General features: G+C 35.0%; 2 protein-coding genes across 2 annotated transcripts in view; both read right to left on the reverse strand.

The window, feature by feature from the left end:
• vcanb (versican b) overlaps positions 1-13,226 on the reverse strand; it is a 37,456-nt gene extending 24,230 nt beyond the window's left edge. The window contains exons 1-6 of the mRNA XM_067397532.1: positions 13,106-13,226; positions 12,186-12,256; positions 10,048-10,458; positions 5,194-5,368; positions 4,963-5,090; positions 3,213-3,506 (exon numbers count right to left, since the gene is read on the reverse strand). Coding sequence (XP_067253633.1) covers positions 3,213-3,506; positions 4,963-5,090; positions 5,194-5,368; positions 10,048-10,458; positions 12,186-12,249 — 1,072 coding nt within the window. The 5' untranslated portion in view covers positions 12,250-12,256; positions 13,106-13,226. The remainder of the gene's footprint in view (positions 1-3,212; positions 3,507-4,962; positions 5,091-5,193; positions 5,369-10,047; positions 10,459-12,185; positions 12,257-13,105) is intronic.
• Positions 13,227-15,279: 2,053 nt separating this feature from the next.
• Positions 15,280-24,369, reverse strand: part of xrcc4 (X-ray repair complementing defective repair in Chinese hamster cells 4) — a 43,466-nt gene continuing 34,376 nt past the window's right edge. Inside the window, exon 8 of the mRNA XM_067399047.1 lies at positions 15,280-16,130. Within this exon, the coding sequence (XP_067255148.1) occupies positions 16,016-16,130 (115 nt within the window). The 3' untranslated portion in view covers positions 15,280-16,015. The remainder of the gene's footprint in view (positions 16,131-24,369) is intronic.

Here is a 24,369-nt window from a genome sequence, read left to right on the forward strand (position 1 = left end):
ATAATATAATATAATATAATATAATATAAAAATATTACTGTTTTTACTGTAGTATTATTAATCAAATGCAATATTTGTGAGCATAAGAAACGTCTTTCAAAAACATTTTAAAAAATCTTGGACTCTACAAAATTAAACGTGACTTAGTATCTTAAGACAGTACAACATATTGAACAAACATCTATGCCACATTTTGAAAAAAATAAATAAATAAAAATTACATTGTGATGCCTATGCTTTTTATCTATTGCATGTTTTCAGAGGCATTTCACTAACAGTAGTCTGACTTATGAGACAAAACACTTGTTTTCAATAGTAACCACCAATTGTTCTTCTTTCAGCATTTACTGCTTTTGAGAATTGATGTTGTTTTGAGTATGTTTTTATATTTCAGCTGCATAATGCTGAAGTTATGCAGAGTGTTGTGTATAGACAAAGACCCACACCCATCTCTCCATCCTTCACTTTGCCAATTCTGGCAGTCTATCTTCATCATTCTGTAAGCCTATACATATCACAACCAGAACAGGCAGACTATAAAATAACTGAATTCTTATGACGACGTTATGTTAATCTGGATCCAAACACATATGAAATTATGAGAAAAATTCATTTTTGGGTGAAGCCACCTACTTTTGCTCATGACAATGCTATGACAGTACAACATCTCACTGCTTCTTTGTCTCAGTCTCAGTGTGTGGACACACAGCCAGCTGTTAGACGTTAGGGATGTGTCCTCTTTTCTGTGCAGCGCCTCTGATGTAAAACATCAGGCATCTTTTTCCTTTATAAAACGGCAGTGATCTTGAAACAGCACAGGAGGAAGCCACATCCCCCCACTAGCGCTTGTTTATATATTATAGTGGGGCGCTCTTGCCCTCCACGCTCTTTCCTGGCCTACTCAGAGTTCTTCTGTTTGTTTTGCGGTAGAAGCCCATTTAAGAGAAGTGTTTCAAGACTGGTTACATGAAACAAGCCACGGCTAACAGGAAAGCCACAAGATCCCTGGAGGTAGGGGGTGAAAAGGAGATACCCGATGTAAAATTGGATTAAATGCATGTTAAGCTCTGCTTTTGTGTGGCCTGTTTCTATTTTCCCTCTCAAGTGACAACTGAGGTTGTACAGACAGAGAGTTTAAACAACCCCCAGCAGGACAGTTACAGGGTTCAAAGGTCATAGTCATTCTGGGCAGCGGAACTGACCTTAAAACAGGTCAGTTAGTTTGCCGTTTTAAGGCACATATTTGAGCTCGACTTAGGACAGACGTTGAACAGATGAAATCTGAGGATGCCCTGGAGAGAACAAATTATTCTGCTTCCACCCAGCTAGCAGAGAGAGAGAGGAAAGGTCCTCTCGGAGTCACAGCTGTTATGATATCACAGCAAAACAGACGCCTCCCTATCTACAAAACAATAGATGTGTGAACCTCACAAAACCTGTCAAAGATGTTACCATATTCCTCCGAGAAGGCAAGGGAGGCAGTGCCTCCTCTAAAAAATTGGATGAGAAAATAATCCATATTACAAAAATAAAAAGGCAAATATTACAAAAAGCGACATTAAAAAGTGTATAAATCACTCCTTTTTCTACAGTTACAGAGGGTGTAGTTTGTGAGATAATATATTGTGCAAAAATATTATTTAAATACATTACACACACAAACGTACACTATATTGCCAAAAGTTTGGGGACGCCTGCCTTTACGTGCACATGAACTTTAATGACATCCCATTCTTAATCCGTAGGGTTTAATATGGAGTTGGCCCACCCTTTGAAGCTATAACAGCCTCAACTCTTCTGGGAAGGCTTTCCACAAGGTTTAGGAGTGTGTTTATGGGAATTTTTGACCATTCTTCTAGAAGCACATTTGTGAGGTCAGGCAGTGATGTTGGCGAGAAGGCCTGGCTCACAGTCTCCGCTCTAATTCATCCCAAAGGTGTTCTATCGGGTTGAGGTCAGGACAGTCAAGTTCCTCCACACCAAACTCACTCATCCATGTCTTTAGGGACCTTGCTTTGTTCACTGGTGCGCAGTCATGTTGGAACAGGAAATGGTCATCCCAAAACTGTTCCCACAAAGTTGGGAGCATTAAATTGTCTAAAATGTCTTGGTATGCCGAAGCATTAAGAGTTCCTTTCACTGGAACTAAGGAGCCAAGCCCGACCCCTGAAAAACAACCCCACACCATAATCCCCTTTCACCAAACTTTACACTTGGCACAATGCAGTCAGGCAAGTACCGTTCTCCTGGCAACCGCCAAACCCAGACTCGCCCATGGGATTGCCAGACAGAGAAGCGTGATTGGTCACTCCAGAGAACAAATCTCCACTGCTCTAGAGTCCAGTGGCGGCGTGCTTTACACCACTGCATCTGACGCTTTGCATTGCACTTGGTGATGTAAGGCTTGGATGCAGCTGCTCGGCCATGGAAACCCATTCCATGAAGCTCTCTACACACTGTTCTTGAGCTATTCTGAAGGCCACACAAAGCTTGTAACTATTGACTCTGCAGAAAGTTGCCGACTTCTGCGCACTGTGCGCCTCAGCATGCGCTGACCCCGCTCTGTGATTTTACGTGGCCTACCACTTCATGGCTGAGTAACTGTTGTTCCCAATTGCATCCATTTTGTAATGATACCACTAACAGTTGACAGTGGAATATTTAGTAGTGAGGAAATTTCACGAATGGACTTATTACACAGGTGGCAACCTATCACAGCACTTGAATTCACTGAGCTCCTGAGAGCGACCAATTCTTTCACAAATGTTGGTAGAAGCAGTCTGCATGCCTAGGTGCTTGATTTTATACACCTGTGGCCATGGAAGTGATTTGAACACCTGAATTCAATGATTTGGAGGGGTGTCCCAATACTTCTGGCAATATAGTGTATATACATGTGTCTGAATATAAATTATACAAGAAAAACAAGCCCGTTTTTAGCATTTTATATTATTATATATATTATTGGAGTTTATTATCATATAAAATAAATATAATATTAAGTTAATTGTTTGTTTGTTTGATAGATGTTGCTGATATATTGTTACCATGTCAATCATTTTGGTCATCATGAGTTGATTTTAAAACGAGCAATATTAAATAAATGTGAATGAGTAATTTCTCGTTTTTTTTCTTTTGATTTTGGTATGGCATGTTTCCCTGAGATTTACCCAGTAGGTTTTAGGATTCATGAGCATTTCATGAAGACCTACCTTTGAAACAGAAAGCTCCCAGTTTCTCGCTCGGTAAAGGAAATCCTGTCTGGTTGAGGTAGCGGTACATAGTCCTCACTCCCAGCTGTCCTTTGCCGCACTGAGTTCTGGGTACAGAGATGGGGTAGCGGGCGCTGCCGTCAGACAGCCAGCCGAAGTCGCAGCGGTCCATGCCGTCCCTCCAGGCTGCATGCAGGTGACCTGGAGATGCTAAAACGGCGTCCTGTCTTTCGCACACTGCCCTGGCCTCATCTAGAGTCATCTTAACATCCACAGGAGGGAAGAACACCTCACCTGAGGTCAGACACACACAAAAACACATTCACTTTATACATATTACACAGCCTCTGTTTCAAACCCTAGTAAGCTGCCTATCTAGACAACATTCATAGGCATCATACACCCGACACAAATGCTAACTCAAACACGGCAAAATTAAGATGATTTGGCTAAAATCTATAAGGTACCATTTGATGCTCTTAACAAATAAGGCAATCCCAGAATGCACTGGTATGAAATGGAAAAGTAACTACGTTACAACTAGTCCATTTAATTAAAAGTCGACTATTTCACCCAGAATTTGTGCATAAAAGGTATTTGTGTGCTTATTAAAGTATTATGTTTTGCTTAGTGGCATGCTAATGACCTGACTTGGAATCAGCTGTGAACATTGTTATGCATTCATGTCATTAAAAAAAAAAAAAAAAAAAAAAAATCATTAATTACATGTTTTAACTCATACCATTTTAACAAGTGACATCATATAAAGCAGCTAAACCACACATTTGACCATTTGATGTGTCATTGTGCACCTTCTTTATCTTTCGATATTTTGCAAAAGAATATAAAAATAAATGAATAATGTGATTGAGTATTTGCTGACATCAGCAATAAAGACACACTCCTATTAATTAAATTAAATCAAATCAAATCAAATCAAATCAAATCAAATTAAATTAAATTAAATTAAATTAAATTAAATTAAATTAAATTAAATTAAATTAAATTAAAATTAAATTAAGATTTCTTCCCTTCAAATTGAGACATTTGCCTTCTAAATTCTCATTACTGCAGTGAAAAAGAAATATTGTAAAATACATATATATATTGATAGATATAATGTTTAGTTATATTTGTTATTTGCTGTCATCACCAATAAAGCTGCACATGGATATATTTAGATTTATATTTTCTGAATAATAATAATAATAATAATAAAGTATTATTTTATTAAAATAATACAAGCATTTGTACATGATAGTAATATTTTTTTATATTTTTCTTTCCGAAAATGTTGGGGTGATGTTTCCGTGAGATTCACTAAGTAAGTTTTAGGATTGTTTTTCTTAGGATTTTTCTTTTGCAAGAAAATATGTAAGTAAGTTAATGTGATTAAATATTTTGCTGTCATCACCAATAAAGCCACACACTGATATTGTATTTGTATTTCTTTATCTATATCTATTGATTGATTGATTGATTGATTGACTGACTAACTGACAGATTGATTGAAAAAATAATTTTTAAACAAAAATTTAATTTAATATATGTGAACCTTTAGGATTTTTTTAAAATGACATTTAGGTGTTATGAGCGTTCCCATAAAAACAAGTAATTTCTGAGTTTGAGCACGTGAACAGCTCTGAGCAGTCATCTCATAATTATAGTAATTCTGACAAGACGTGATCACAGAATGAGGAGCGCTGTTGGTGTATGAGAAATCCATTCCCTAGCTGATTTCTAAACTTACCCTGAAGTTTTCCTACATAGCAGTACACATCATACGTTTCGGAGGAATTTCTGAGTCCGTATGTTCTGACTCCTGGCTTTAGCATCATATCGCCATGGCAACCTTCCCTTGGCTTTGTGATGGGGTATCTGTGGAGAACAACCCCAGATGTGGTTGTCATATCAGCAATATACAAATGTAGATAACATGATTTGATAGATTTGTTTTTGAGTCTGGAGCTAAAGAAATCACCTGACGGTTTGGTCTGCCAGCCATCCGGCGTCGCACTGGTCAAATCCGTCCTCGTATGCCGAAAACAGCTGCTCAGCGGTGGCGATGGTCGCGTCCACGTAAATGCAGGCCTGCTTGGCGTTCTCGAAATCTAAACTGTAGCGACTGGTGTTGGCACGGTAATGAAACACAACACCTAAGAAAAAAAAACAAAACAAAAATCAAGTTCATTAGAAAAGAACAAAATCGATTTGATCAAACTTTATAGAGAGCAAATTTTGATTGATTTTTGTGATGCACTAATATATTTTCGAGTAAATGACAAGAACACCATCTACTATGGAAGCTTGTTTCGCCACTGAATAAAAAATACAAAAAGTAATTGTGATTTTTTTTATCTCAAATTCGCAATTGTGAGTTATAAAGTCAGAATTGTGAGAAAAGTGTGAGAAAGTGTAAATTTTTCCCCTCAGAATTGGACTTTTCTCAGAATTCTGAGTCAAAATCACTAGATATAAACTCACAATTGCGAGAAAAAAGTAAAAATTGTGAGACATAAACTCGCAATTGCAAGGGAAAAAAAAGTAGGAATTGCGAGTTAAATATAAACTTGCAATTCTGACTATTTTCACAATTATCTTTAAAAAAAAATATTCTGTGGCAGAAACAAGCTTCCATAACTACTCCATATACTATTATATTATAAAAGTTTGAGGTTAGTAAGATTTTTTTAAAGAAATTAAAACTTTTATTCTGCAAGAATGCATTAAATTGATCAAAATGAAAGTAATGACATTTAATATAAAAAGATTTCTACTTCAAATAATTGCTGTCCTTTTGAACTTTCTATTCATCAAAGAATCCTGAAAAAAAGCATCACAGCTTCCACAAAAATATTAAGCGGCGCAGCTCTTTTCAACACTAAAAATAATGATAAATGTTTCTTTGAACACCAATTCAGAAAATCAGAACAAATTCTGAAGGATCATGTGACAGTTTTACAGAATTTTTTATTAAATATAGTAAGCATATATAAGAGACTTTCAAAAACCTTTAAAAATTCTATTTTTAACAATCTGATTCTCTTTCTAGTCAGGTGGTCATATGGTCAGTGTTATATGATTTAACTTTATCTAACAATAAATGTGATCAAATAGGCTGTTTTTGTGAGGAATCACATTTGAAGAGGGCCGCCTTTGTACTGAATGTACAAGAATCCTTTTATTGTTCAGCTATTTAGGAACCTGCCGTGTCAAATACTGAACATGATCTGAATAGTAATCACTCTCACAGCATTACACAGCACAAAAGCAACGCAATGGCCAAAGGCGTGTATGAATGTATATGAATAAAACTGCCTAACAGCTAAAACTTGCAAATAAAATAAAATAATAAAAAGATTTAGGAGCTGTTCACACAGAGAATGATAACTATAAAGATAACTATAAGTATAACAATATTAGTTTCCACATGACCACACAATAACATTTTGTATATTATATTATATATATGTGTATGTATGTGTGTATATATATATATATATATATATATATATATATATATATATATACACACACACATACATACACATATATATATACATATATATACCTACATACAGTACAGTCCAAAAGTTTGGAACCACTAAGATTTTTAATGTTTTTAAAGAAGTTTCGTCTGCTCACCAAGGCTACATTTATTTAATTAAAAATACAGTAAAAACAGTAATATTTTGAAATATTATTACAATTTAAAATAACTGTTTTCTATTTGAATATATTTCACAAAGTAATTTATTCCTGTGATGGCAAAGCTGAATTTTCAGCATCATTACTCCAGTCTTCAGTGTCACATGATCCTTCAGAAATCATTCTAATATGCTGATCTGCTGCTCAAGAAACATTTAATGTGTACAATTGTACAAAATATTTGTGTATTATTATTTGATGAATAGAAAGTTTAAAAGAACAGTGTTTATCTGAATTCTAATCTTTTGTAACATTATAAATGTCTTTACTGCCAAACTTTTGAACGGTAGTGTATAATGCTACAGAAGCTTTGTATTTCAGATAAATGCTGTTCTTTTGAACTTTCTATTCATCAAGGAATCCTGAAAAAAAAAGTACACAACTGTTTTCAACATTGAAAATAATCATAAATGTTTCTTGAGCAGCAGATCAGCATATTAGAATGATTTCTGAAGGATCATGTGACACTGAAGACTGGAGTAATGATGCTGAAAATTCAGCTTTGCATCACAGGAATAAATTACTTTGTCAAATATATTTAAATAGAAAACAGTTATTTTAAATTGTAATAATATTTCACAATATTACTGTTTTTTACTGTATTTTTAATTAAATAAATGTAGCCTTGGTGAGCAGACAAAACTTCTTTAACAAACATTAAAAATCTTAGTGGTTCCAAACTTTTGGACTATATATATATATATATATATATATATATATATATATATAAATATATATATATATATATATATATATATATATATATATATATATAAATATATATATATATATATATATATATATATATATATATATATATAAATATAAAGAAGAAAATATATATGTAAGGTGGATGAATTTATGGATGAAACTTTGGATGCAAAGAGGGTTTTACTGTCCAAACTGTCTAACAGTTATGGCATGCAAATAAAAAATTAAATAAAATAACAGCAAAAAAATAAACAAGAAAAGAAGACTTTTGGTTCCTAAACTACACAGCTTGAGTTCCATGTTGAAGTTTACTACTTCAGCACATATAAGCAATAGTACTAGTTATAGTTATAGCTACTAATCAGGCTCTCAGAACAGGCTGTGCCTTCAGACTCTGTAATTTGTCCTTATATGGGCTTATATGGGTCTATTTTTGGGTACAATAGCAAAACTGCTGGCTGAGCGGGCCAGGTTCTGAATGCTCTTTCCTCAGAGGGATGGCAGTGTGTTTTTTGGGCAAGCGCTACTTTTGAGTGGCAATCAGCGCTGCCCGGACCTCAACAGAGGGCATTGAGTGTATTTGGCAGGAAGGCACACAGCTCTCTGCGGGCCTACAAACTCTCCAATACCACCGTCTCACCTGAGCCAGATGTGCTCATGTTTTACTGCAAACAACTGGGCATCATAATGCGGTAAACAAATAAAGTGTTGTTTGTCACCTAAGAAGATCTTTAGGATGGTTTCTTTCACTTCTTCTGTTAAAGGAATGTTCCAAGTTCAAGTTAGGTTCTTGCACGTATAGCGCTGGATAAGGTCATGGGTTTGATTCCCAGACAATGAATTAACTGATTTGGAGAAGAAAAAAGTCGCTTTGGATAAAAGCATCTGGCAAATACATAAAAAATTTAAATATTTATTCCATTTCCCAGCTTACTTCCATAGTAAATGCTTTGCTATTTTTGTTTTGCCAAAAACAGTCTATTTACACTTCACCCACCAATGTCTGATTGGGCCACACAAGATTAATAAATATGCATGCCATTCAACATCTGCAGTGCTGTAGGCCGTAGAGAGGATGACGCATGGAAGAAGCTTTTGATGGCATCAACCCGCGTTTGAATCTGCCTTTTGCCAAACTCGCTCTTCTCCCTTTTCCCATCACATATCAGATCGGAAAGGTATTTATTTTCAATAAAAATGAAGAAAAAAAGTGTTTACTAAAAGTGTTTACTAATAAAGTATTTATCAGGTAGGTTTAGGGGCAGGTGTAGGGAGGACTTAATTGTCCCAATAAGGCGGGATCCATTTAATAATTTTAAAAAATACAATCATTTATACTCTCTGTTATTATTGCATCCTGTTAATGTACAACAATACTGAAGCGCAAAGGATCTGCCACTATTTAGAAGTATAAATAGCATCTAACAACTATTTGCACTATTGCAAAGAACTGCTACTTTTATAGCTAGTGTAAATAGAATATATTGCTATTTTCACTTAGTGTAAATAGCATCGACAGCTATGTGCACTTAGCCGCTGCCTTTAAAAAACCCTGAGGGTCAAATCATTTTCAAACATAATCGACGTAAACAGATACATTTGTTCATAATGTAGTCATTTAGCAAACAAACAAACAAACAAAAAAGCATTAAACATTTTCTTGCATTGATTAAAACAAAACATTCCCCCTTACTTTCTATTATTTAGAAACACAATAGGGCCTTGTCAAGATTCGAGGTAAATCCAGACTCTGAAAGTGATTTTTCCAGACTCTAAAGTAAAATAATCTTTCCTCCCTTGTCTCCTGACAGGAACGCTATTCCATTTTGGCTTTCGATGACTAATTACATCATCACATGTGCTTACAAGAGTAAAAAAAGCGCAGCACATCTGAGAGCCATTGCTGAACGGGTTTGCCAGTGGAAACCGTGCAAGATGAAAGAAGTTAAAGAAACATTTTACCTAAAGCGAATTCAACGAAATCGTTCCTCTGTGTTGTTATCGTTTTAGTTGTGCTGTGGACTGTTATTCTTTCATATTTGGAATGATATATAACTATATCTTTAACATCATAGTAATCGTCCTTGGTCTGAACAGGCCTTAAAGGGATAGTTCATCCAAAAATGAAAATTCTGTCATTACTAGGGTGAGAAAATGATGACAGAATTTTCATTTTTGGGTGAGTTGTTCCAAACCTGTATGAATTTCTTAATTCTGATGAACAAAAAAGAAGATTTTTTTGAAAAACATGGGTTTGGATTCAGGTTTGGAACAACTTGAGGGTGAGTAAATGATGACAGAAATGTAATTTTTGGGTGAACTATCCCTTTAAGAGCTCTTGGTGACATCATTAGCGATTAAACGATTGAACTTTGACCAAATTACTTTTTTAAAATTTGCATAAAGAATCACTGACCACTGACGTCCAGGGAGACTGAATCTTGAGTGTCTTCAATGCCGTGCATGACCTCGCAGCGGTAGACGCCCGCATCACTGGCCCTGAGTCTCGTTATGGTCAGAGACGCGTCGCCCCCGCTCTCGGGGTGGCTGGGCACCGATACCCTGTCTTTAAATGCCTGGCCGATCTTGATGAACCCATTCTGGGCCACCATCACTATGGTTTCCTCATCGCCCTCGAGTTTAGTCCACTTGATGCGGAGATGGTCCGGGTGGGCGCTGGAGGCCGTGGCCACGGCAGCAGCGGTGGATGTGCTGGAGATGCCGGTCGGGGGTGGGAGGATGGAAAAATGGCAGGGCAAGACCACCTGCTCCGCCAGGGACCCTCGGACCGGAGGACTCCTCTCCACCCTCAACCTACGGGCCGAGTCTGGAAACAAGAGCAGACATATCATATAATCTTCTGGAAGCTTTTACAAACACACACTTTGAAACAAAACTCAAACGTTCTGTTTCCAGAGAGTCATTAACTTAGTGTTTAATCAATTGTTTTAAACATGTAATAGTTTCATAAACTAAAAACGTTGCAGTTCATGTCTCATACTGTATTATGTGGTCACTTATAGCAGACAAGGGTTGTTATTTTAAAAAAAAAAAAAAAAAAGTAAAAATGTACCTGAAAAAATAAATAAATAAATAAATATATTATATATATATATATATATATATATATACGTATATATATATATACATATATATATATAAACATTTTTTCAAAATTTTTCATTTTCATTTAGTTTGTTTAAATACTAAAGTAACTAAAACTAAATGAACTAAAACTTAATGAAAAATATATAGACATATATAATATAATAAACATAATAAATAAATAATATGATAAAAACAAATATAAGAAAAATGACAAAAACACTGCAAAATTATTAACGCTTTAAAACTAAAATTAAACTGAATTTGGAAAATATTAAAAAAATAAAATCTAATGAAAAATTTTAACAAAAAACTATAATAGAGTATCAGTGATACTACAACACTGCAGCAGACAGGAAGCTGTCATTTAGCACACAGGAAGTGTTAAGTAATTGGAGATAGGGCTAACAGTGATTACTAGGGATGCATGATATATCATCATTACTGGCCGATGTTATAGATTTTTAATATATCACATTGGTTAATTTCTCCTAATTTTAATTTTAGTTTCCTTTATTGACATCTACACTAACATCAATCTTTAAAAACACTAATATTTTAATAATATAAGTCTAATCTTTAACAGATCTCTAAATAAATATTTTATATAAGTGAATAATTAAAACATTTTTATTAGAATATGAAAAATCATCATATTTATTACATATTTTAATATAGTATACTGAGTAGTAAAAATACATTAATAATAAATATGAATATAAATATTAATACCTTAATATTAATATATTTTCATAATAAAATATGATAAATAAAATGAATATAATTTTTTAATAAAAAAAATAATTTAACTATTTTTAATTTATTTAAAAAAATAAAAATAATTGATAAAAGTGAAATTAGGTATATAGCACAATATATGTAAAATACTGACTATTTAATAAATAAATAAATAAATATAGTTGTACTACTGAATACTAAAAAAATATAATTTTAATTTAATTTAATTAAAAAATAATTATTAAAATAAATACTATCATTTATTATAACAATTATAAATGTAATTATTAAATATAATTATAAATAAATTATTTGAATATTTTCTCTCTCTGTCTCTCTCTCTCTCTCTCTCTCTCTCTCTCTCTATATATATATATATATATATATATATATATATATATATATATATAAATATAATCTCCTTTTTTATTTTTTAAAATAGATTAAAAAGTGTTTTATTTTTAAATTTATTCAGATAAAATAGTATACAATTTTAATTGCCATTTATTGATATCAGCCATTATATTAAAATGATTATTAGCTTATCTGTATTGGCAAGAATTATAATATATGTGCATCTGTGCATATTTTAAAAGTTTGGAGAGTCTAAATTATCGTAAAAGTGAAAAGTTTATAATAATGTGGAAGAAGTAAAAACAAAAAAAAAAGGCAAAAAAAACAAACAAAAAAAAAAAACCCTTATAAACTCACCATGATGGGTTACAGCGCTGCAGACACAGACCAACCACAGGATGTGCTTAACGTCCAATAACATCTCAAATCTGGAAATAAATAAAGCTTTTCATTTCATAAAAGTCATTTAGTCATGAGTTTAGTTACAGATTACTCCTAACGTGGGTTGTTTGTCAGACTGTTTCTGTTTCATGTCTCTGTCTTTGTTCCAGCTCCAATAGGTCTTTAAACACCCACTCTCTGTTTGCTTTCTTGTCTCACTTTATCAATTCAATTTATGGCTTTGCAGTCAAACAGAGAAGGTGTTTATGAAAGCTTCGGTTAAAAAGGCTGTTCCATCTTAATACACTGGACAGTCCTACTTCACTCATCCCTCGGAAATATAAGACTCATCCTGTGACAGCTGTGGTGTCCAAAACCCTATCACACACACGCCCTACATAGTGCACACTATTAAACACTATATATAAAGCATCTCCACGCGTCAACACTTAACATCGCCATGAAATCTTCAGTCTGAGCGCGCGCTAAAGCCAGACTACGCGTAATGAAGACAGATCAATCACACCAGACCAAATTAAATCCAAAGCTTATCTGAACACCCGCACCTCTGATATCACACACTCTCTGCGATCCGCATTAAAGCACAAAATGACAATGACGAGATAATGATAAGTGGAGCTCCACTGAGAAGATGCCAAGCGCGAACAAAGCTTCAGGGTGACAGACAAGCTCTCACAAGACAACCAAATGAGAAACAAAGAGATGCACTGAGGGATCGATATAAAACAAAGGTGAGCAGAGCATGGTAACATTAAGATGCAACTGACATTTAACTACAGCAATTACTTGTTAATGTGCAATAATATATTCATCAAGTATCAGCATTGTTAATAATAATAATAGTAATAATAATAGCAACACTATTAAACACTTACTTATTTTCCCAGTAGACAGTCTTGACTATTCCTGATTCTCCAAATTCAGTCCTTCACAAAAAGTGCCAATATTTGTGATGCTCCAGCAGCGAGCAGCAGACGTCAGTGCTCTTTCTTCCCCTGGTGCCCACGAAAAGACTGAAGACATGAGCCGGCAGCAAGTTCAAATTCCATGTCCACCCATGATTTCGTCAGATTTCAGAGGAGGGGCAGAGAGTGCCCACCCAAAACGAATCCGATCCATCCTGCTGACTGAAGAGGAACAGGGATGTTCTGCGCTCTTAATCTCGGTGCAGATTGGATCTTGAATCACCGATTAAGCTATTCTGAGCGTGTAATTTGGGATATAAGTAATTAAAAAAATGAATTATTTGTTTCTCTTCTCTTTAATTGTAGCTATTAATGCACTGCGCACAATCTTGGAGCTACACAGAAAACTTCCGCGCAAAGTCCAAAGCAATGTCCATCTGCTCGTAAAGTACCTGTAACAGCTAAGATAGTGACTTCTATTTGACTTTGCAAATTAAATCAACATTCGTTCTTCAGATTATATACACAGTACATTCGCACTCCTAACCATTGAGCAGCTCTCTGTATTACGCGGAGTCGCGCGCAAAAGCGCATCATCTGGTCTGACAGAGCAGGGATAATCAGACTGATGCTGAAGGTGCTGATGGAGTAAGTGGGTTATTAAGGGGTGTGAAAGTGACCAAATTACTCGAGCAGATGTGAACTGCCCTACTCCACTACTAAGAGCTTGCCCGAGTTTTCCACACGGGGGAGAGAAGGTACCGCTACCTCCTCTACAAATAACCTGCGCCATTCTTTAGATTTTGAAATTGCAATGAGTGAGATTACAAACCAAGTCCATTCACTAGCATTCGAATGTTTGGGGTAGGATATGCTCACCAAGGCTGCATTTATTTGATCAAAAATACAGTAAAAACATTAATATTGTATTAATGATGTATCATTAACATTTAAAATAACCGTTTTTGTTATCTAAACAAAAAGTATTCCTGTTGAATACACTGAACAACAAGATGAATGTTACCATAAAAATATTGAGTTTAATATTGAGTTTTAAACAGCTTAAAGCAGTCTAAGCTGGTTTGCTGGTCGTAGCTGGTTTAAGATCTAGCTGGTCCAACTGAAAAAGTGCCCAAAACCTGTCTAAAACCAGCTAACAGACCAGCCTGAAGTCCAAAATATCAGCTTAGGCTGGTTTAAAGGGATAGTTCACCCAAAAATGAAAGTTTGATGTTTATCTGCTTACCCCCAGCGCATCCAAGATGTAGGTGACTTTATTCAGTAGAACACAAATGATGATTTTTAACTCCAACCGTTGCCGTCTGTCAGTCAAATAATGCTAGTGGATGGGAACTTCTACTATAAGAGTAAATAAAACTTGCATAGACAAGTCCAAATTAAACCCTGCGGCTGGTGACGACACATTGATGTCCTAAGACATGAAACGATCAGTTTGTGCGAGAAACCGAACAGTATTTATATAATTTTTTACCTCTAAAACACCACTATGTCCAACTCACTTAGTGAGGTCTGATCGCGCTCTGACAACGGCAGTGATGTCTGGCACTCATTGAAGTATATGCGTGAGACATCACTGCCATTGACAGAGCGCGATCAGACCTCACTAAGCGAGTGCTGAACGCAGTTGGACATAGTGGTGTTTTAGAGGTAAAAACGATATAAATACTGTTCGTTTTCTCACACAAACCGCTCGTTTCGTGTCTTAGGCCATCAATGTGTCGTCACGAGCCGCAGGGTTTAATTTGGACTTGTCTATGCAAGTTTTATTTACTCTTATAGTACAAGTTCCCATCCACTCGCATTATTTGACTGACAGACTGCAACGGTTGGAGTTAAAAATCATCATGTGTGTTCTACTGAAGAAACAAAGTCACCTACATCTTGGGTGTGCTGGAGGTAAGCAGATAAACATCACATTTTCATTTTTGGGTGAACTATCCCTTTAAGATGTCTTTTTTCAGAATGTCCATAACAGCAATGGTGCAGCATAACTAATGCAATAATGAATGCAAGTTGAAAATGCAGGGTTGGGGTTCAATGTATTTTGAAAATAAGATGACAACTTAGGGAATGAGAAAAAACAAATCTTTATTCACATTGATCATATTTATTCACACCTTACATTTAAAAATGGACTAATTTTGCCTCTTCATTCTTCAGTTCTCATTGTTAAAATGTAGTGTTCATTTTTTTTTTACTTTCATTGTTTAATAAGCTTGTTTCCGCCACATGACCGATTTAAACTTGCAATTCTTACTTTTTTCAGAAGTGTGAGATATAAAATGGAATTGTGAGAAAGTCAGAATTGTGAAATATAAACTCAATTTAAAAAAGGTAACTGCAGCTTTTTATCCCACAATTCTGACTTTTTTTCTCCTCACAATTGGGAGTTTATAACTTGGGATTCTTACTTTTTTCAGAATTGTGAGATAAAATTGGAATTGTGAAAAAAAAAAAGAGTCAGAATTGTGAGATATAAACTCAATTTAAAAAAAAAAGCTAAATGTGGCTATTTATCTCACAATTCTGCCTTTTTCTTGCAATTGCGAGTTTATATTCTGACTTTTTTTCTCGCAATCTCACAATTCACAATTGTCAGAATTGCTAATCTTGCAATCTTTTTTCTCACAATTGAGACTTTTCCAACAGAATTGTGAGAGAAAAAAAAAAAATCAAAATTTTGAGATAAACTCAATTACTCTTTTACTTTTATTCCATGGTGGAAACAAGCTTTCATGTTGTAGAGTCAATTCATTGTAAAAATACTTAAAAAATGTATCATTTTATTACTCCTATAGTTTAAAAACAGTACAAAAGCCATGCTTATCATGATGGTGCTCATTAGACCCCAAAAGAGGGTCATATATCATCGAACAGGTCGTCTGGATCAAGGTTCGCAGCAGCGGTTGCTGGTTTCAGTTGGACGTTTGACGTTTTGCTCGTTTCGGCTTTGGCCTCTTCCGTCGGCTTCTCTCTAAAATTACAAAGTGAAGGAACAACCGTCAGCAGAAGGTGAAGGTTAAATGCATAGCAGGAGCTGGTATAAGTCATGACACTGGAGTAAAGGCTTACTGCTGCCTGATTACAGTGACCCAGTCAAACATGATTCCACCTCAGGCTCCTTGAAACAGGGTCAAGTCTAAACACTGTACAGTTCACCCTGCTTCATCCTTTATAATCAGGCGCATACCATGTGTTTTTAGCATCATACATTTACTGGATGCTAATAAGAGTTTGAAGGTCACAGATCGTGTACCCATCACTTTCAAAGTGGATCTGACACTGATGTACAAGGTGACATTTATGTCCCAAAGTCACTGCAGAACTAACTTACATTGATGGTATGAAGATCACTTTTGCTACAACATTGTGAAAAGATGACCATGTAAAAATGCTACTTCAGCATTGAAACAAGAAATAAAGTTTAAGCTGCAGAAACTCCCGCAGGATACTGTCTATAAGGACTTTGGAGAGCTTTTGAAAGCGCTAGAAGAAATCAGGTCACAAGGAGGGAAAATAAATGAGATTTATGGTCCCGTAAGCCTGTTAATTTCAGGATGTGCCGGGGATCATGTAGCCTTTTAAGCAAAGCTTGTCCTGTGGCGTACCAGAAAACACATGGACAACATGGCTGGAATTACACATACACGCACATGAGAGAAAGTTAGTCGGATTGCATCACATCTAGAGAAAAAGTTACAAGATGAATGTAAACTCTTGAAAATAAAGGATCTTCAATGGTTCAGCAAAGAACAATTTTTCTCAGTATATAGTAGGGGTGTAACAGACGGTATATGTATTCGTCCTGAACACACAGTACGGGCGTCAGTTAATGCAGTCAGATGATGAATACAGTCAGTCATGGGCGAATCGCACTCCAATCCAGAAGGGGGCGTGCAATAATGCAACGCTGCTTGAGAATAATATCTCAGGTAGCAATACATTTACCTCAGGCAAGTCATTCAGTGTCCACAGCATGTTAGTTCACTAGAGAAATTAACTATAGAGGGGAGCGTTTCACTAAATATATGCACTTTATTAGCTTATATTCATAATATTTACTTTATCTGTTAGTAATGTCTTAATTATTTAATATATGTTGTACCCTGCTGTACCGAACTGTGACTTCAATACCGTGGTATGTACTGAATTGTCATGTTTGTGTACCGTTACACCCTATAGCGTTCTTGAGTTGAGCTAGAGTTGAGTTGAGTTGAGCTCTTGGAGATTATAATACATACACATACACATACACATACATATACATATACATATACATATACACATACATATACACATACATATACACATACATATACACATACATATACACATACAGTACATTGTTCACATTAAATGTTTCTTGAGCAGCAGATCAGCATATTAGAATGATTTCTGAAGGATCATGTGACACTGAAGACTGGAGTAATGATGCTGAAAATTCAGCTTTGATCACAGGAATAAATTACTTTGTGAAATATATTCAAATAGAAAACAGTTATTTTAAATTGTAATAATATTTCACAATATTACTGTTTTTACTGTATTTTTAATTAAATAAATGTAGCCTTGGTGAGCAGACGAAACTTCTTTAAAAACATTAAAAATCTTAGTGGTTCCAAACTTTTGGACTGTACTGTATATGTATCTGTATCTGTATATGTATGTGCGTATGCATGTATGTATGTGCGTATGTATGCATGTATGTATGTGCGTATGTATGCATGTATGTATGTGCGTATGTATGCATGTATGTATGTGCGTATGTATGTATGTATGTATGTGCGTATGTATGCATGTATGTATGTGCGTATGTATGCATGTATGTATGTGCGTATGTATGCATGTATGTATGTGCGTATGTATGCATGTATGTATGTGCGTATGTATGTATGTATGTATGTACGTATGTATGTATGTATGTGCGTATGTATGTATGTGCGTATGTATGTATGTATGTATGTGCGTATGTATGTATGTATGTATGTATGTATGTGCGTATGTATGTATGTGCGTATGTATGTATGTATGTATGTGCGTATGTATGTATGTATGTATGTGCGTATGTATGTATGTATGTATGTGCGTATGTATGTATGTATGTATGTATGTGCGTATGTATGTATGTATGTATGTGCGTATGTATGTATGTATGTATGTATGTGCGTATGTATGTGCGTATGTATGTATGTATGTATGTGCGTATGTATGTATGTATGTGCGTATGTATGTGCGTATGTATGTATGTGCGTATGTATGTATGTATGTATGTGCGTATGTATGTATGTATGTATGTATGTATGTATGTATGTATGTATGTATGTATGTGCGTATGTATGTATGTATGTATGTATGTATGTATGTATGTATGTATGTGCGTATGTATGTATGTATGTATGTGCGTATGTATGTATGTATGTATGTATGTATGTATGTATGTATGTATGTGCGTATGTATGTATGTATGTATGTGCGTATGTATGTATGTATGTATGTGCGTATGTATGTATGTATGTATGTGCGTATGTATGTATGTATGTATGTATGTATGTGCGTATGTATGTATGTATGTATGTATGTGCGTATGTATGTATGTATGTATGTATGTATGTATGTATGTATGTGCGTATGTATGTATGTATGTGCGTATGTATGTATGTATGTGCGTATGTATGTATGTATGTATGTGCGTATGTATGTATGTATGTGCGTATGTATGTATGTATGTATGTGCGTATGTATGTATGTATGTATGTGCGTATGTATGTATGTATGTATGTATGTATGTATGTATGTATGTATGTATGTATGTATGTATGTGCGTATGTATGTATGTATGTGCGTATGTATGTATGTATGTATGTGCGTATGTATGTATGTATGTATGTATGTATGTATGTATGTATGTATGTATGTATGTATGTATGTATGTATGTATGTATGTATGTATGTATGTATGTATGTATGTATGTATGTATGTATGTATATATTTATATATATATGCATGCACCAGGAATCATATTCAGACTTTTCTGTTTTGTCTCAAGCATACTAATATTTGAGCTTTAATATGCTTCAACATGGGGGAAATGGAGTTCATTAAATGTTAACAGCGTCCACGTAAAGCATTCACACACCCTTAAAGAGTCTATCCCTGGAAACTAACTCTTCCTTATTAGAAACAGGTTGGCATCCAGCAGTGTCCCCTCATAATGTGGCTACAGGAATCAGGTGAATAAGATGCCGTTTTAGCGGATCATGCTGAGGAGATTACAGAAACTTTTTAGTATCCTGCTGAAATCCTAAGAGCTGCTCCATAAAATACCACCATAATAACAATCAGGAAAAATAAAAATGAAATATTCAACTGCAATGAGGCTCATTTGCTCAACGCGTAATTTTTAAATGTTCAGGGAAAAAAATTAACATAATTGAAAGAGTATATATTATATATATATATATATATATATATATATATATATATATATATATATATATATATATATATATATATATATATATATATATAAAGTTTACATGAATTATAAGGAAGAGGGGTCAAAAAGTCTGCAGCCACATGGAAAATATGTTTTCCTTCATATAAATGTAAAAATTGTACTAATCGTAAATGCAACATAGAAGCATTTTCATTCGTGGAATCAGAGCCCAACGTACAAGCAACAGGGCCTTATGTTGTAAAACAGATTGTGTTTCCAGATTCATGATCCCTGTAGAATCACATTTGAGGTCTCATCTTGCCAAAAGTGCAGTTCAGGGCTCAAATACCTGCTTCAGAGACGTGCAATTAAAGAGCTGTCTGGCAAAAAGGAAGCAAGTGTTAGGTGAGGTCCACAGGGATTGACACAACAGAATGGAGCGGAAGTCTTTAAAAAACGCTTGCACATTGCACAGATGCCACATTCTGTTGCTTCAAATAAATACATTCTTTAGTAAAATCATAGGTGTCTATGAAATAGCATGCTTTACCCAGGACTAATCTTGGGTCATTTGGAAAAAACCCTGAAGTCACCATGATTATTGTTTTATGGAATATTGCAGTATTTATTATAAATGATTTATCCGTTTGCGTCATTTTTTTTTTCTCTCAAATTTATGTGCTCATAATCTTTAAAAAGAATAACTTCCCCTTCCTCTTGCAGCGACATCTGTTCTCTTGGATGATGTGGCATGAGGGCGTGACAACCTGTCACTCACATGAGATCGACCAATAGCAAACCACAACCATCCAATCAATTCCTGATGGACAAAATCCAAGTCCCGGCCTACATTTTTTCTTGTTTGAGAAGCGGTTTCATTCAAAATGGGGAAGAAAAGACTATTGCAACTTCTGTTTCATGCCGACAAGCAGCTCCCGCTTGCAAATATATGGTGTTCCGTACTTTAAAATATAATAAAACAAGTGAGAAAAGTCAGTATTTGTCCTTTTCTTGTCCTTTTCGTGTGTTGGTACCAAACAAACACTGAGAAGCCCAAAGATTTTGATCTTTTTGAAGATGTAAACACTGAAATTGAATCAGCTGATTAGTTTGTTCTCATTTGACTCTCGAAAACCTCATTTTATTGAACTAAGTAATTCGAGCATCAGAAATGCATCTTTAAAATGCAAACCCCAAACGTTCATCTGTGAAACAATGCTTAGTCAGCGCAATCTCAGTGTAAACAGTGCATTTGCATTTCTGCACACGTAAATATCGCAGTTTGATCAAGGGGTTCCACTGTGCGGCCCGCATCTGGAAGTCATTTTGACACAACTAAACTCTCCTGTAAGGGCAGCTTTGATGATGAACAGAAAGAGTTGCTTTCCTACTGCCCTCTGGGAGGAAATCCGTAGGTACGGGCACGGATAACGGGTGAGCACACACGTAGATCACGTCTTGTAAGCCTCTATATTTGCTGTCGTGATTCACTGGGAACAGGCCGGGGATTGTCTGCGGGTTGGGAAAAAAGGTCTTATGTTTCTTTTAAGTTATTATTATGAGAAGCACTGGATCTGGTTCAGAGGAGCCCAGAAAGATGTTACGGTACGATTTCTAATAAAAACCACAGCCATATATGAGACATAAGAGTAAATAATGTAAATGGGTAAATGTATATCCACATATGAAGTAAGCCAATGGATTATTTAATTAGAATGATGAAAAACAGGTTTTGTTAACACACACTGAACTCAAGTAAAATAAATAACTAGCAATGAAAAAAGTCTTACATGACGTCTGAAACACCACCATTGGTCTTTGTTAGATGTTGTTACATAAGTTTTTCAAGGGTAAATATTTCTTAACAGAAGCAACACAAGAGTGAATCTCTCAGAAACGGACTTGAACAAATACATACATATATAGTACATACATATACATACATACATATATATATATATATATATATGAAAATGATGTCACATTGCAAAAAGAAATCTTTATGCAAAATGTAATTTTTGTTTCTTTTTTCTTTCGATTATGGAGTGAAACATGACCTGGACATTTCTTTGGGAGACCCACAAAGCCAACAGCAGCAAACACACATGCTGAGTGCTGTATTAATGCGGTGTAACTGGCCTGATTGTTGTCTGTTGTCATGCTCTGCCAGATCCATCTCTAGGCAGGTGCTGGGAGACTGTAGAACAGCACTGTTTCAGCCAGGGCCCAAATGAATCCATGTCTGTCTGCCTTCTCTCACTCTGCCTTTCTCTGAGAGCTGTCTTCCTCTTCTTCATCTTCTAAAAAATGACTATTTAAGTTCTGATGCATTTCTGAATCCTCTAACACAGTTTCGACTTTCTTCTCTTCGACCTGGGAAGGAGACACTTTACAGTCAAATTTTCTTTACTGTCTCAATGAATTTTATAATGTCTTTATTGTTTGTCTGTGCAATCTTTATTCAAAACTATAACCATTCTAACTTTCTCCTCCTCAGAAATGACTCTTCAATCCCTCCCTTTAATCACCTGCCTCCATGTTGCAAAGTAACACTTACTTTTCACAACCCAGCCCTTCATTACTTTTCCTAAAAGACTTACACAAAATGCATTACAAAAAGTTTTTCATGTACATTTAAATATAAACCACCCCAAATGAAGCTCCCCTGATCTGAACCTTCGGTTCTGTAGCTGAATAAACAAATGATGTCTGCTGGCTGATTCTTTTCAGCCTTTAGAGGAGAAATGCTTTTAAAAATGGCCTTTATTAGAGCAGATGCCATGGCACAGAGTCTCACCATCTGTGGACAGCAGCGATTGTGCGATTTGTTTGTAAAAAAAAAAAAAAAAAAAAAAAAAAAAAAAAAACTGTGGCACACAGTTCTTGTCTCTATCTAATGACTTGTATTTTGCCTGCTGGGAAGCTGCTACTGGCGAATTTCTTGATGCCCATACAGGGCTTTTAAACCTACAATAAAAGGCCATTTGCTTTTTGATTACTCTAGAGATTTTGGCAGAGACGCTGGCTTGGAAGGTGCTAGAGGTCTGAACAGTGACTGTGTTCATAATCTTTGATATCTGCTTTATTTACACTAATGTTCAAAAAGATTTATTTTTTTAAAATATATTAATACACCGGAAAACCCGGTAAGTTATGGTAACTCAAACCATTTTAGGAAACCTGTAAGTATGAGTACTGCAAATTCATATATATTAAGTTAAATTCACTAATATTCTAGTGTTTGTTTAGTCAATCATTAGAGTAAACTCAACTTAAAGATTAATTTATTTCACTCATTCAGTTTGAATTTGAGTAACAAATCTAAATCTTAACTATATAGCTACTTAAATGGTTTAAATTCATTAAACTCAAAGTAATAATGTTCCATAAGACTAAGCAAAAACTTGGTACAAAGCAATGATGACACACTGTAAAACTCAATAAGTTCAGAATACTAAAATAATTTAAAGGTGCCGTAGAACGTCTTTTTAAAAGATGTAATATAAGTCTAAGGTGTACCCTGAATGTGTCTGTGAAGTTTCAGCTCAAAATACCCCATAGATTTTTTTTTAATTTATTTTTTTAACTGCCTATTTTGGGGCATCATTAGAAATGCGCCGATTCAGGCTGCGGCCCCTTTAAATTCTCGTGCTCTCCACCCCCGGAGCTCGCGCTTGCCTTAAACAACATAAAAAAAGTTCAAACAGCTAATATAACCCTCAAAATGGATCTTTACAAAGTGTTCGTCATGCAGCATGTCTAATCGCATAAGTACAGTATTTATTTGGATGTTTACATTTGATTCTGAATGAGTTTGATAGTGCTCCGTGGCTAAAGCTAACATTACACACTGTTGGAGAGATTTATAAAGAATGAAGTTGTGTTTATGAATTATACAGACTGCAAGTGTTTAAAAATGAAAATAGCAATGGCTCTTGTCTCTGTGAATACAGTAATAAACGATGGTAACTTTAACCACATTTAACAGTACATTAGCAACATGCTAACGAAACATTTAGAAAGACAATTTACAAATATCACTAAACATATCATGTTATCATGGATCATGTCAGCTATTATTGCTTCATCTGCCATTTTTCACTATTGTTCTTGCTTGCTTACCTAGTCTGTTGGTTCACCTGTGCACATCCAGACGTCCTGCTCTTGTCTAATGCCTTGAACATGAGCTGGCATATGCAAATATTGGGGGCGTACATATTAATGATCCCGACTGTTACGTAACAGTCGGTGTTATGTTGAGATTCGTCTGTTTCCGGAGGTCTTTTAAACAAATGAGATTTATATAAGAAGGAGGAAACAATGGAGTTTGAGACTCACTATATGTCATTTCCATGCACTGAACTCTTGTTATTTAACTATGCCAAGATAAATTCAATTTTTAATTCTAGGGCACCTTTAAGTAAACTACAGTGTAACTGATTTTATTTAAGTTAGTAGTAATATTTTTACTATTTATTTATTTATTTGACATTTTTGGTACTTGAGAGGCTCAGTCCCTATTATTTTCATTGTATGGAAAACAACATGAATATTCTTCAAAACATCTGCTTTTGTGTGGAGAGAGAAAGTCATACAGGTTTGGAAAGACATGAGGGTGAGTAAATGATGACAGGATATTTGGGTGATCTATCCCTTTAATGCCACATAAAACGCAGATTCTTTTATGATACACCACCACTAATTTGTGTCATGTTCTAGAAGAGCGTTCCAGCTCTCAAATTGTGCATAATTAGCCAAGGCATTCAAAGCCACGCG

This window comes from Chanodichthys erythropterus, chromosome 10 (genome assembly GCF_024489055.1).
Source record: "Chanodichthys erythropterus isolate Z2021 chromosome 10, ASM2448905v1, whole genome shotgun sequence".
Lineage (NCBI taxonomy): Eukaryota > Metazoa > Chordata > Actinopteri > Cypriniformes > Xenocyprididae > Chanodichthys > Chanodichthys erythropterus.